This window comes from Pelobates fuscus, chromosome 2 (assembly GCF_036172605.1).
Source record: "Pelobates fuscus isolate aPelFus1 chromosome 2, aPelFus1.pri, whole genome shotgun sequence".
Classification (NCBI taxonomy): Eukaryota; Metazoa; Chordata; class Amphibia; order Anura; family Pelobatidae; genus Pelobates; species Pelobates fuscus.
The window spans coordinates 209,777,169-209,790,277 of record NC_086318.1 but is presented as its reverse complement, the minus strand read 5'-3'; the positions used below and the strand labels follow the sequence as shown (position 1 = coordinate 209,790,277).

General features: G+C 36.8%; 1 protein-coding gene across 1 annotated transcript in view; it reads right to left on the bottom strand.

The window, feature by feature from the left end:
* Positions 1-13,109, bottom strand: part of CRIM1 (cysteine rich transmembrane BMP regulator 1) — a 650,317-nt gene that overhangs the window by 58,290 nt on the left and 578,918 nt on the right. The window contains exon 12 of the mRNA XM_063443119.1: positions 12,573-12,788. Coding sequence (XP_063299189.1) covers positions 12,573-12,788 — 216 coding nt within the window. The remainder of the gene's footprint in view (positions 1-12,572; positions 12,789-13,109) is intronic.

The window sequence follows — 13,109 nt, the reverse complement described above, 5'->3', positions numbered from 1 at the left end:
TGAGCAGTGAGGCTGCCGGGGCATGTTCTATACACCAAAACTGCTTCATTAAGCTAAAGTTGTTCAGGTGACTATAGTGTCCCTTTAAGAAGACAATACGGACCTGCATAAGAAGACAGATGCTTGTGGGAAAGTTTATCTGCTGGAAATGCCATTAATAACTGCTACAACAGGAAGTGTAAATATTAATGGTTGAATTGACAAAAAACAAACTATAGTTTTCTACTGATTGCTCAACCTAAAAAATATATTAATACAAAAAAAAAAAAAAAAAAGTCCTGCGCTCAAACTCCCACTAATCTTGGGCGGCAGCAACGACCATAGTACACATCAGCCCCAATACATACAGTAAAAAACAAACAAACAAAAAAAGTTACCTGTGCTCTTTCCCAAATTCCTATATATATTTAAACAAATGGAGGTTATTTAGTTACTCCAATGGCCAAAAATATATTACAATATTGCAACAAGGTAACAAATCACAATGTAGTGATTATAGTGCTTGAAATGTAACAGTTTAGTAAATTAATAAATTAACTCCTAATTTCACATTCTCCAAAATGCACATTTCAAATGTCTTGTATTTTTCCACTTGTCCTTTCGATCCTGTCATGCAAGAAATGCTGTACTTCTGGGTCTATGAATAGAAAATACACAAAAGGAAATCTGGGCTTTTTATATATAAACATGCTGGTTCTGTCTATAAAAAAAAAAGCTCTTTAATGAATGTTTTCAAATCTATTCTTACTGCAACAGGAATCAAAACAGAAATTGAATGAGCCAAGCCAATAAAACAAAAGGCCATGCCTGACTGTGCTTCTGTTGGCCCTGACCTAAACAGGCACAAATCGTATAGGTTCTGTGAATAGAAACAAAATAATAATTTCACATTGGAGTATGGTCTTGACAGATATTTGCTGCACATTCAGTTATCTCAGCTCTAAGGATGTTGGTGCTGTTATATGGAAGATTAGTATTTTTTTTGTTAATTACACTGATTCTCTATAATTTTCTGATTGTTTTTATATTCTCAAAAAAGAGAATCACATTTTCTTTTTGGTATCACTGACGCTCTGCTGCCATATTTAAAACACAGAAGCCTATACATTGATCAGCTACAACATTAAAACCACCTGTCCCCCTTGTGCTGTTAAAACAGCTGTGTGTGTTGAGGCATGGACTCCACAAGTCCTCTGAACATGCCCTGTGGTATCTGGTACCAAGACATTAGCAGCAGATCACTTAAGTCCTGCAAGTTGTAAGGTGGGGCCTCCATGGATTAGATTTGATGTTCCAGCACACCTCACAGATGCTCAAACGGATTGAGATTTGGAGATTTCGAAGGCAATGGCAACACATTGATCTCTTTGTCATGTTCATCAAACCATTCCTGAACAATTTTTACAGTGTGGCAGGGTGCATTATTCTACTGAGAAAGGCCACTGCCATCATGGAACACCATTGCCAAAGTAACATGCATTTGAATGACAGCACTCAAGGTTTCCCAGCAGAGCATTGCCTAGAGCATAACACTGCCTTCACCAGCCTGCCTTCTTTCCATAGTGCATCCTGCTGCCATCTCATCCCCAGGTAAACAACGCACATGTATCCGGCAATGCACCTGATATAAAAGAAAACATGATTCATCAGACCAGGCAATCTTCTTCCATTGCTCCATGGTCCAGTTCTGACACTCACATCCACATTGAAGGTGCTTCCTGTGGAGGACAGGGGTCATCATGGGCACTCTGATCGTTCTGCAACTACACTTCTAATTACACAGCAAACAGTGATGTACTGTGTGTTCTGGAACCTTTTTATCATGACCAGCATTAAGTTTTTCAGCAATTTGAGCTACTGTAGCTATTCTGTGTCATCAAACCAGACAGGCTAGCATTTGCTCCCCATGTGCATCAATGAGCCTTGGGTGCCTATGACCTTGATGCCAGTTCACCGGTTGTTCTTCCTTCCACAACATTTGGTGTGTACTAACCACTGCATACTGTGAAAAACCTAAACATTTCTAATTTTTCTAATTTTGGAAATGCTCTGATGCAGTCACCTAGCCATCACTAGTTGTCACTTGTCAAAGACTCTGTTCTTTTCACTTGCCTGATTGTCATGCTTCTAACACATGAAATTCAAGAACTGACTGTTCATTTGACTAATATAGCCCACCTCTTGGCATGCGCCATTGTTATATCATCAATGTTATTAACTTCTCCTGTCAGTGGTTTTAATGTTGTGGCTGATCATTGTATAATGTTATAGTGACAAACTGAAATGGGGCAGCCAAGACCTTAAGGGAGTTATTGATGAATATTAAAATCTTGGACAATTGACAAAAGGAAATGCACAGTTTAGACCAAAATATCAGAGCTGCGTAAATGAGCTGGAAATTTTCCACCAAGCTCGCCTAAACAAAATTCCAATTCCCTTGTCAAGTCTCGACAATTCTTAGTTTAGTGAATAAACTGTGATGTTTCTTTCAGAAACATGAGATATAATCCTGGAATTAATGGATGTGAATCCAAATGAAATTTCGATTCGTGAAACTATAAAAAGATATGACTTGCTTTAATGTATAAGTTCTCTTTCAAGTATGCTAACATTACAAAGCTCCCTTCTTCCTGGCAAGCTATGATATGTTTCCCACATTTCATCTCAAGGCATGTTTTGATCACCACTGTAATATCCATATGGTAAATACTATTACTATATTCTGGAGTTAACCCCTAGAAAATGCATTAAAACATCCATAAAAAACAAAACTATTGAAAAAGTAAAAAAGAAAACATTACATTTTCCTGGGTTTGCTGTAAACCCTACGATTTGCAGTTTCTACAGAAATTCTACTTCTAGCCATGAAGCCATAAAGCCATCGCAATACTTTCGAGCATCAAAGTAAGAGGCAACACTGCAAGAAAGACAGCTAGCAGCAGTCCTCCCTGGATAGCCCCACTCTGGTCAGACCTTAAGCAAAGCACTCTTAAATGGTATTTTAGTCTCTTAGTGCCTTGACACTATTTAGCACAACATGAGCTGTTTAATGAAGTGCTCACGTTGCACTTGGTGTGGACAGTTTACTAGTATCCCCAGATGTGGAAAACCAGGGAGCAAACCCAGGATGGTGCGACATGAGCCTAAAATTGGAATGGTCCTACCAGATTTGAGATTATTGTGGTGTATGAGACGTGCTCTCATACGGATATCTTCAGGGTTTTTTCTCTAATAGCACCAGATGCAGGGTACCAGAGAAAAAACTCTGGAGGGATATGGTTCAAACATTGGGCTGTTCAGACAAAGTAGGGACTTATATGGTGTACATTTACCACTTACATTCTTATTATTATTATCGCCATTTATATAGCACCAACAGATTCTGTAGTGCTTTACAATATTACATGCTGTATAAGTACTTGTATGGGCAGCGTAAAGTATTTTAGGGGGATAGACTTATTACAGCAGGGATTTATGGTATGCTGCTATATGTTAATAAATAATATATTTTTATTGGAATTTATGAAACCTTTTGATTACCATAATTGTGCTCTCCTCCCTGAATGTGTGCTGTAAGTATGTGAATGCACGAAGACATTTTTGATTACATGGTTATTTGGTATATAGTATTATAGTAAATAGAATATATTATTATATAGTTTTTGTCTTATTTTTAACAGCACAGCTTAGTAAACTAACACATGGGCAGCAACATTTGCATTCTCTCTCTGCATGAAAGCATATTGGCACATATCTGTAATGTGAGACTAATTTTTCATAGACAAGCTACTGAAACAAACACATTTATGTTTTGAATAATAAAACAATAAAAATGTGTCAAACTGTTCTAGAGAACAAAAGGATAAAAAAAAAAGAAGAAGAGCAGACAGCCACGTTTCATACTGCTACTTCTCAGCTCGTAATGTGCACAAATGAATATACGACTATATTACTTTGTTCATTTAGTCCACTGCTGAAACTGCACATATCACACCCTACCTTTATAAACACATTTTTTCATTTTAACTATGAAAACCCTTCAAAATGTTAATACAAATGCCTTGTGAATTTACAGCTTGCTTGGAGGTTCAATATTTTCTATAATAAACAATACTATATTCTGTGTTCCGAACATGTGTCAGCTTGCAAGTATATTTGGCAACATTACGTAACCTCGGGCTATACTTTCAATGCAGACGCACTATTTTAATGGTTCAGACTTTTGTAAACACGTGTCTTTGCTGTGTTCCTGGTGAATAAAAATAAGCAACACGTGTGAAAAAGGTGTTAAATTAACTTCACTTATTACAAAGCAAAAAAAAAAATAAAGTTGTTATGGGTTTTAATTATTAACAGATCACGTAACTGGGAAAGTAGTTGAATTGGAAAAAGTCTCCAAGTCAGCCATTTTGGCCTACATTTGCAATTCCTTGGTCAACATCCGACAATTCCTGGCTTCGCGAATAGCCCTGTGTCACAGTCTGCATTCACATTTAACAGTATGTCTAACGAGATAATACCGAATGCTATACGTGTAAAAATCAAATACAGAAGCTGGAAAATATTAAAACAAAATAATTATTGACAATACATGGGCACGAAAATAATATAAATGTTGCTAGCTTTCTCTTTTCTTTCTATCTTGAGATTGATAATAATTGAGCACAAACAATCTTTCTTTGCTAACTCAAAAAGGCTCTTGCTTAAAAGTTTCGTAATTGCGAAATAAATGGATTTTGCCTGAGGAGACCAGGAATAGTAACAGATACTTTCATTTCAGTTTAACTATTACAGAACTTGTCAAAAAAGAAAACCATTAATTCTAGACTTGTATAGAATAAATGATTTATGTTTATGTTGAGACATTTTAATTTTCATTCAACTCTGAATTGTATGAAATGTAAAATAAATGTGAAAAATAAGCTACAAAAGTCAAATCTTGGCTGTAGATGAGTTAGAAAAGGTTTTCAGATAAAATTGTGGCCTATATTTAGCAAGTCAGTTTTTAATTCACTACATTTAGTGAATATGCCCATTTTTAAATTACCGTAGTACACCAGTGTGTAAATCAGATGTCTTGACGTTTCTTCTCACATGTAACATAGTGTCGGTTATTAATCTATAGGACAAACTAATCTGCTAATGTACTTCATTTAATTTGGTTTCAAGTAAATTTTTCTGTGTCTTTTAGCACAAAAATAACGAGTTAGTCTGAATCTCATCCAATTAATCTTCAGGTAAAATATGTGCAGAACTGGTGTAAAAATATCAAGCTGCATGAATTAAAAAAAAGTAGGCATTTAGGTCTTTTATAAAAATTAAAACACAGTTTTCAAATACAACATTGATATATTTCTCCAATTTGATTTTTTTTTTTTTTACTGTTTGTGGAGAATAAGTTTAAATATATAATTTTAAATTATACGAATTGGGATCTATGTTGTTGACGCAAGTTGCAAGCTGATACGCTTCAGAATCAGCTTTTCTGCTTTGCTACCTTAGGTGTAATGCCACCTCCTTTGTCACTTCCTGTGTGACAGCTCCTTCCTAATAAGCTGAGGTGTAATTAGGAACCACAGGGCCCCAGTGCAGGAAACAAACATGGGTCCCCTCAGTGTCCATCCTTGCTCCCCCTAAGCAATACTCCTGATAGTGATATGAATGCGTGCAGCTGGAGTAGTGTGATTGTGTATATGAGTGTGGTTGTATGTGGGGGCTTGGTTGTGTGTGAATGTTGAGTGATTTGCCCCGCTTACACTAACTTGCTGGCCATGATATGGGTGCCAGTGCATCCCATACTCCCCCACCAAGTGACAGGGAGCAAGAGAACCACCTGTCACTCAATCTATGGCATTAGACAATGTGTAGCAGGGATTCATTGAAAGGTAGGAGAAGACAATATTTTTTAAAGAGCTTTAAATTAAAATGTACACATTCGCTAGCAATTCAGCAAGTACAATGTATAAATGGATTTTAATACTCTTTAATATGCACTATACACACTTTAATATAATACATATTTATTAATTAATTAATGCATTGATAATACATTCAAATGTATAATATATATATATATATATATATATATACTGGGTGTATGTACATACAAATATTGCTACAAATACCATCAATTGAGTGAAATCATTTTTTTTAATGAAGCACTTTCATCCTAATAAGCACACACTCTAACGGACTCATACATGCACTCATTGGCGCGCACACCGTTTAACAAACACACGCTTTCACTGACCGATATAAACATATGCTCACTGAGAGAAACACAAACACACTCTCATTGATACTGATACTGGCACACATTGACATACACACATTCAACACACATCTATTCTCTCTCTCTCACACACACACACACACACACACACACAAATGTATTTTATTAATAGTAGGTTTTTTTTTGTTTGTTTTAGTTTGGTTTTTAGGCCCGGACAAACTTTCTACCATTGGCAGAGCTGAGCGGATTCTCTCCCTGGGGTCTAGTAATGTTGCTCTGATCATCGTGCTCTTCCTGTGTGTCCTTTAGTATTTCAGAGACGGCAGGGATACCATGTTCTGCCTCCCTGCATTACCACAGGGTGTACAAGGGAGCTTTGCTGTCAAAATAAATATAGATCAAAGCTCCCTCACCAGCTGGGAAACTGTACATTTGGGAAGAGTATACACCTAGGTTCCTTCCTCTGCCTTTTGCTCCACCTTTGTGGGAAACCCTAAGGTGGCCGGACGGCTCGTGGGCTCTCTGTGACAGGCAGAACACAGAGTGCGTGGTCAAACTAGCAATCTTTGCTACTCCAGATGTTCCGGCACTGTTCGCAAACCACTTGTATTGGTAAGTTACAACCAGGAACTACCAGGATGAATCTCTAAAAAGCAGGAGCCTATGGATTTAGGGAGTCCAATCTTGTAACATAAATCTCTATATAGCAGGAGTCTATGAAATGTGAACTACAGTTCCCAGTCAGGCCTGTTCACCATAAGCTCTAAATGTTTGGTTTTTAATTGAATACAATTCAGAGTTTAGTAAAAAATAAAAATAGTCTTAACACTTAAACATACATCACTTGCTCTATGCAAGTCAAGACGTAATGGTTTTCTTTTATTGGCAAGTTCTGAATAGTTAAACTAACATATAAGAATGTATTTGGTCCTATTCCTGGTCTCTTTGGGCAATATCCATTTATTTCATAATTACGGAACTTTTAAAGAAGAGCCTGTCTGAATTTAGAAAATAAAGATTGTTTGTGCTCAATTATTATCAAGATCAAAAAAATGAAGAAAAAGAACGTTAACAACACATATTTTGCTTCTTGCCCATGTCCTGGCAATCATTATTTAGTTTCAATATTTTTTCCAGCTTCTTTATTTACTTTTGCAGAACTGTGCACACATTCACGTATTAAGCAAACATATAGCATTCAGTAGTTTATGTCATTAGACATACTGCTAAATGAGAATGCAGACATTGAAAAGCTTATTAACAAACCAGGATCTGTAGGGTATTGACCAAGGTATTGCAAATTGTAGGCCAGAATGCAGAGCTGGAAAATATCTATTTTCCAATTCAGTTATTTTCCCAGTTAGATGATGTGATATATTAATAAATGGAACCTTTAAAAAAAAAAAAAAATTATTTTATAAAATAATCAGGAGCCTGTTGTTCTGATTTAGTGATCTTATCTTATCCCATAAATCTCTATCTAGCACAATGTTTTCATTTCCCAGCCAGGTTGAGGGAAACTACTCAATAGGGAAATGCACTGTGATGGAACCTCCCATGCTGCAGACTCTTGTAGAGGCGTAAAAGCTAGCCTCCTGCCCACAGACTATGGGCCTGGTCCCATGAACCCCTAAAAGGGTCTGTTGTCCCTGTGGGTCCCTGGACGCTTGTTGTATTAGAAAAAAAATCCCCGTGCCCAGAGACCCTTTGTGTGTTTTATAATGTGTTGTTAGGAGTTTAAAATTATAAGTGCGGTGTAAATGACAAAGAACTTATACCAGTAAGTGGAGCGCTTTAACACATATAGCTTACCAAAATGGTCAAAATGATCTTTCATTCAATGGTGGTGTGCAAGGTACATATCGAGAAGAAAATATAAAGGGTACAATATAGTTGTTGTTGTTAGGAGTGCCTATATGTTTCTCCATATGATTTGGTCCTGTGTATTGGATTTAATATGCTGATTGTTCAGGTTGTATGTGCTAAATGAGAATATGATTTCCTGTTTTATTGTTTTCCCAGTAGAGCATTGCCCCATTATTCTAGGGACACTTACAGACCAGTTCAAACTGGCTGCCCTGCCACTACTTTAAATATCTTATTGTCTCTCCCCACCTTTCCTGGTAATTACAGGGCCCTATTCACACTGGTTGTAAACTTTGTAGTGTGATTAGTTGCTGTCCCAAGTCAGTGCTGCTATTGGTTGGCTTGGGATATGCAGTGTGATTAGTTCTATCTAAAGTCCATAGTGCTATTGGGTACCAGTGTAACCCTATTGTAAGTAAATTAGGCTATTGATGGATGTGGAACCGCTCCACTGGTTCTTGGAGGGCTCTGTTTGCCAGCCTTCTGCCCAGTGACTATGGCCCCTGTAATAGACTTTGTTTAAAAACATTGTTTGGGCCCTTCGGACTTATACCAGGAACAGTTCAAACCTTCGAAGTGGCACTTTGAATTCCCAAACTCCCAAAGCCATTCGAAGTGACATTCGACCACGTGGCGGCGGCCATCTGAAGCCGCGAGTACAATGTAAAAATAAACCCACAAACCAGAGACATATAATGACTTTACCCACGATCGGCTATGTTCAGTATTTCGAATTGTACTTCGAATCCCTGAAGTAGACCGACCGCACAGCCTGATTCTCTGGAACTGTTTTGGGCATGAAACCAAGTGTGCAGTCAGTCAAAATAAGACTTCCAGGAAATGTCTGAACCACTGAACTGATCTGGGTGATTTTTGGATATGTTGGTCACCCAGATCAGGGCTATCACAAAACATTGCGAGGATAGAATGTGTTTTTTGGGTACTTTTGGGGTTTTGTAAAATATGTGTTTTTCTGCCTGGAGATAATTGGGTTAATACAGTATCTGACTCAATTATCTCACAGGCAGAGGGGAGGGATTGTGTATGCTTGTTATGGCATACATTTAATTACTGTTCTGATTGGTTTGTAAGCTTTGTGTCCCTGTCCCCAACAAGGTCCTTGTGGGGGTATTCCTTGCTTGGAGACTTGCATAAAAAGCCAGTGTGGCACCATTAAAATTGAGTTCCTGCTTACCCTGAACATAGAGTTCCATCTCATGTGTGGGGGAAACAGCTGTTTCTACCCTGGGGATTGCTATATCACTTTACTCCCCTGGGATTATAATCACTAGCTCTTTTAAGAGCTGTTCCTGCTATACTCTCTGGAGTAGGAGAGGTTCACCCACTGGAAGCTGGATCCTAGTCTTGGATCCAGGGTGGGTGGAGGACGGCGAGTTCCCAGCCAAGCTGTAACACTGGAGGTGGGGACTACAGTGCTGACTGTGTCAAGTGGAGTCCTCAGAAAGCACTAGGAGCATCGACTGATGGAGGCACCCGGTTGGGGTGCCGAGCGGTCCGTCACAATGGTATAAATAGCTGTTCTGTTTTTAATATAGGTTGTTGTTCTCCCCTTCACCAAATGCAGTAATCCATACAGCAGCATTTCTTCCAACCTGAGAGGACTTCAGTGGAGATACTAGCTTGGAGTATTGATGATCCGCTACATGCATACTGTTCTTCAGAGTCAGAGAACATTAATGTGCAGAAGTAGATATCATAAAAGGAACTAAATGTCCTCCTTTACTGTAAGATGTAGAGTGGATTGTCTTATGCCTGGGCATTTTTTTTGTATTTTTTTTTTAATTGTTACAGTTATATGTGATTGAGTGCTATAAAACGTCTGTTGGGAACATAGGTTTCTATGGTACTTATACCATCCCTTTAATAAATTAACTGTATTGTAAAGAAAACTGCACTAAAATTATATGCAGATATCAATCCTAAGATTTAGAAGGTTTTTTTTTATATTCCTATATTTACACAAAGGTGTTGTAAATGCACTCCTATTGGTCTTGTGACTTGGAATAATTTATAGCTGTGTTGACCTCTAAAAATACCAAGAAAGAAAAGGAGAGGCTTAATCGAGACCAGAAAATGAACTTCAGGTATGCAATGCCACTATCCAACTCTTGACATGTGTCAAGGTGAGCGCAGTGATTTATTGACCTCAGGGAAAACATATCTGTGCAGCTGAAACCAACTCAGTGTTTCTTCATATGAAACAATAAATCCAAATGTCCAGATCTAGGAATGTCAATACTAGCCTTTGTGTCATAAGCGGATATTTCTTGGGATGATGTACAGTAACTTTCAAGAGTTGACTTACATAAAAAAAATAAAAAATAAAACATTAATGGCAAAAACTGAACTAAACGCAATGCTGATCCTATATACCGGTATATCAAGTACTGTAAATGTAAACGTTATAAAGGAAAGTAAGACTATTTTTGGAATGTTAGTTCCTTTTTAAAACGAGAAACTACTTATTTTTCTCTGACAGTGGACCTGACATGTGTCTGAAAAGAATAAACACATATTTGTGCTTACTTAAGTTGGGGTAAGAAACATGTGGTGCCTTTGTGTAAATGGGAGGACTTACCAGTAGAAGTTCAGGTTTAGTTAAAGTTATCCATGAAGATAATATATGTAAAACAAAATACACTAGACCCATCAGTTATTTTATCGGTTTGGATTTACTAAGTCATTTAAAAATAAATAAGCAATGCACTCTGATCCATTTACTGTTAAGTAACCATGCTTGATGACTTTTGTGCAATTAAATACTTCTCATAAAGGAGAAGTATTTAATTCTAAAGTGTGGACACATGACCCATGAGCAGCTATTTGCGATCCTCCAATCCAATAATGCTTAAAGAGAAAGACTGAATCCTATGCTTCTCATAGAGAAGCATTGGAGGCACATATACTGTCCAATGCCAGCATACATTTAATGTGGATGACAGACAAAATAGATTCAATTACTGAATCACATATGCCTCAATATCCCTTCATTAGCATGAGGTGATCTTGGTGATTAGACTGTCCCTTTACCATCCAAACTACAAGTATTTGCTTGTATGTACATTAAAACGTAAAAGTATTACATTAAAAAGCACCATAAAAAAATTATTTTAAATAAAAGGGCTCGAAATACCTATTCAGTTTATTTGTTGTTATGTAGTTACTTTCTAAAATATCTTTATCTGAAAATTGTGCTTGGATTGGAATGTTTTTTGCGGAGAGGTGACAAGACTTATCAGATTTTGGGTGCTGCCAGACACCCACAGGGTTATTCGGAATGTTTGACTTGTCAGGAGTTAAAGGTTAATTCAGAGTGGATTTCAAAATTTAGGCAAGAAATTCTGAATTTTAACCAAGCCAGCTATGTTTTCAGTTTTGCTTCTTTGACCTCAAATTGTAAACTCACTTTGAATTCTTGACAATTCAGGCTGTAGTGAACAAAACTGTCAGTATATGCTCTGCACAGTTTATATATAGTTGTCAAAGAGGCTTTCTTCCTGAGCAGTTTTTTCTCTATGATCCATATACTCCATACAAAAAGGAGCCAAATCAGTTTTTTGGGGTTTTTTTTTTTTTTTTTTTACTAGAAAGAGAAATAGTGGCTTCATGTTGGTGAAGGACAAACACGAATAGAAATGTGTTTAATACACGGCTCCTGTGGACTTCCAACTGCTACAGGATTACGATTCCCATAACTTTTAGTCCACAGCTGGAAACCTTGCTTCACTGTGATTTTCTCAACAGAAATCTGAGAAAATATATCATAAGATTCCTGGGCACTGAGGCCTCTTTCTTCAATCAGATGGATAAATTCAGCTCATGGAAACATCTCAACCTCTGAGTTACAAAGTAATATTTCACAGTCAGATAGTGACTAGCAAGTTTCACGTGTGTAATAATATAAAACAGAGCTATGAAACTTGATATTGGTGTTACTTTTTCAGTGGTAAACATGCAAACTAAATGGAATATATTGGTGTCAAGGCTGTACAGGCTCAATAAAATAATAACATTACAATAATAACAAAGAAAGCACTTATCTCCTTTTTGCTATAAAATTACCTGATGGTATCTATATGAGGGAACTCAGCAGTAACTGATGTGTCTAGAATAATGGTTTGGAATTAAATATGAACATCTGGAAAGATATAATCTTCAATCCCATACTGACAATTACTCTTCTGGATCAAATATATCCTATTGTCTCCTATTGTACCTGTTTCCACTAGCTATTTATTTGAACTTATATTTTGCATTCTATTTTATCTTGTGATTGTTTAATTTATACTAGGGAGAATAAATCACATTCTATTCATTTAATACACAGTTTAAAACAGCGAATGGAACTGATCCAAAGTTTAATATTTAGGTCAAAAGAACCCCTTGGAGATCAAATCTGAACATGTGACCAAATATTAAATATGACCATAAGATACTAAACATTTCATAGTACCTGGACATTGAGGGCAACATGAGTCATGAGTACGTGTTGGGTTCTGACAGAGAAGGGGTGGGCAGACCTCTGTTTCACAAAGTACTCGTGCACTATGGCAAGTGCACTGGGTACAGGTGTCAATATTCCAAGTCTCTCCTTCAATAAAATACTCCCCGCCAGGAGCATGGCAAATGGATGGGTCTGTGAACTCTGGCTTTTTTCCACTGGAGTCATCTGTAAAGAGAGTTTGATACAAATGATTTATGTGTCTACATGATAAATGTTTTATAAAAACAAAGTCTGATTGTTACTCAACAATAGCAGTGCCAACAGAAGATTATTTGAAAACAACCAAACTATTTAAGAAAATATACAAAAATATATAAAAAAGAATATATATAAAAATAAATAAAAAAACAACAACATATTTACAGACACACACATATATATATATATATATATATATATATATACACACACACCATCTTAAACTATATATATATATATATATATATATATGCACACACACACACACACACACACACACACTTGTTC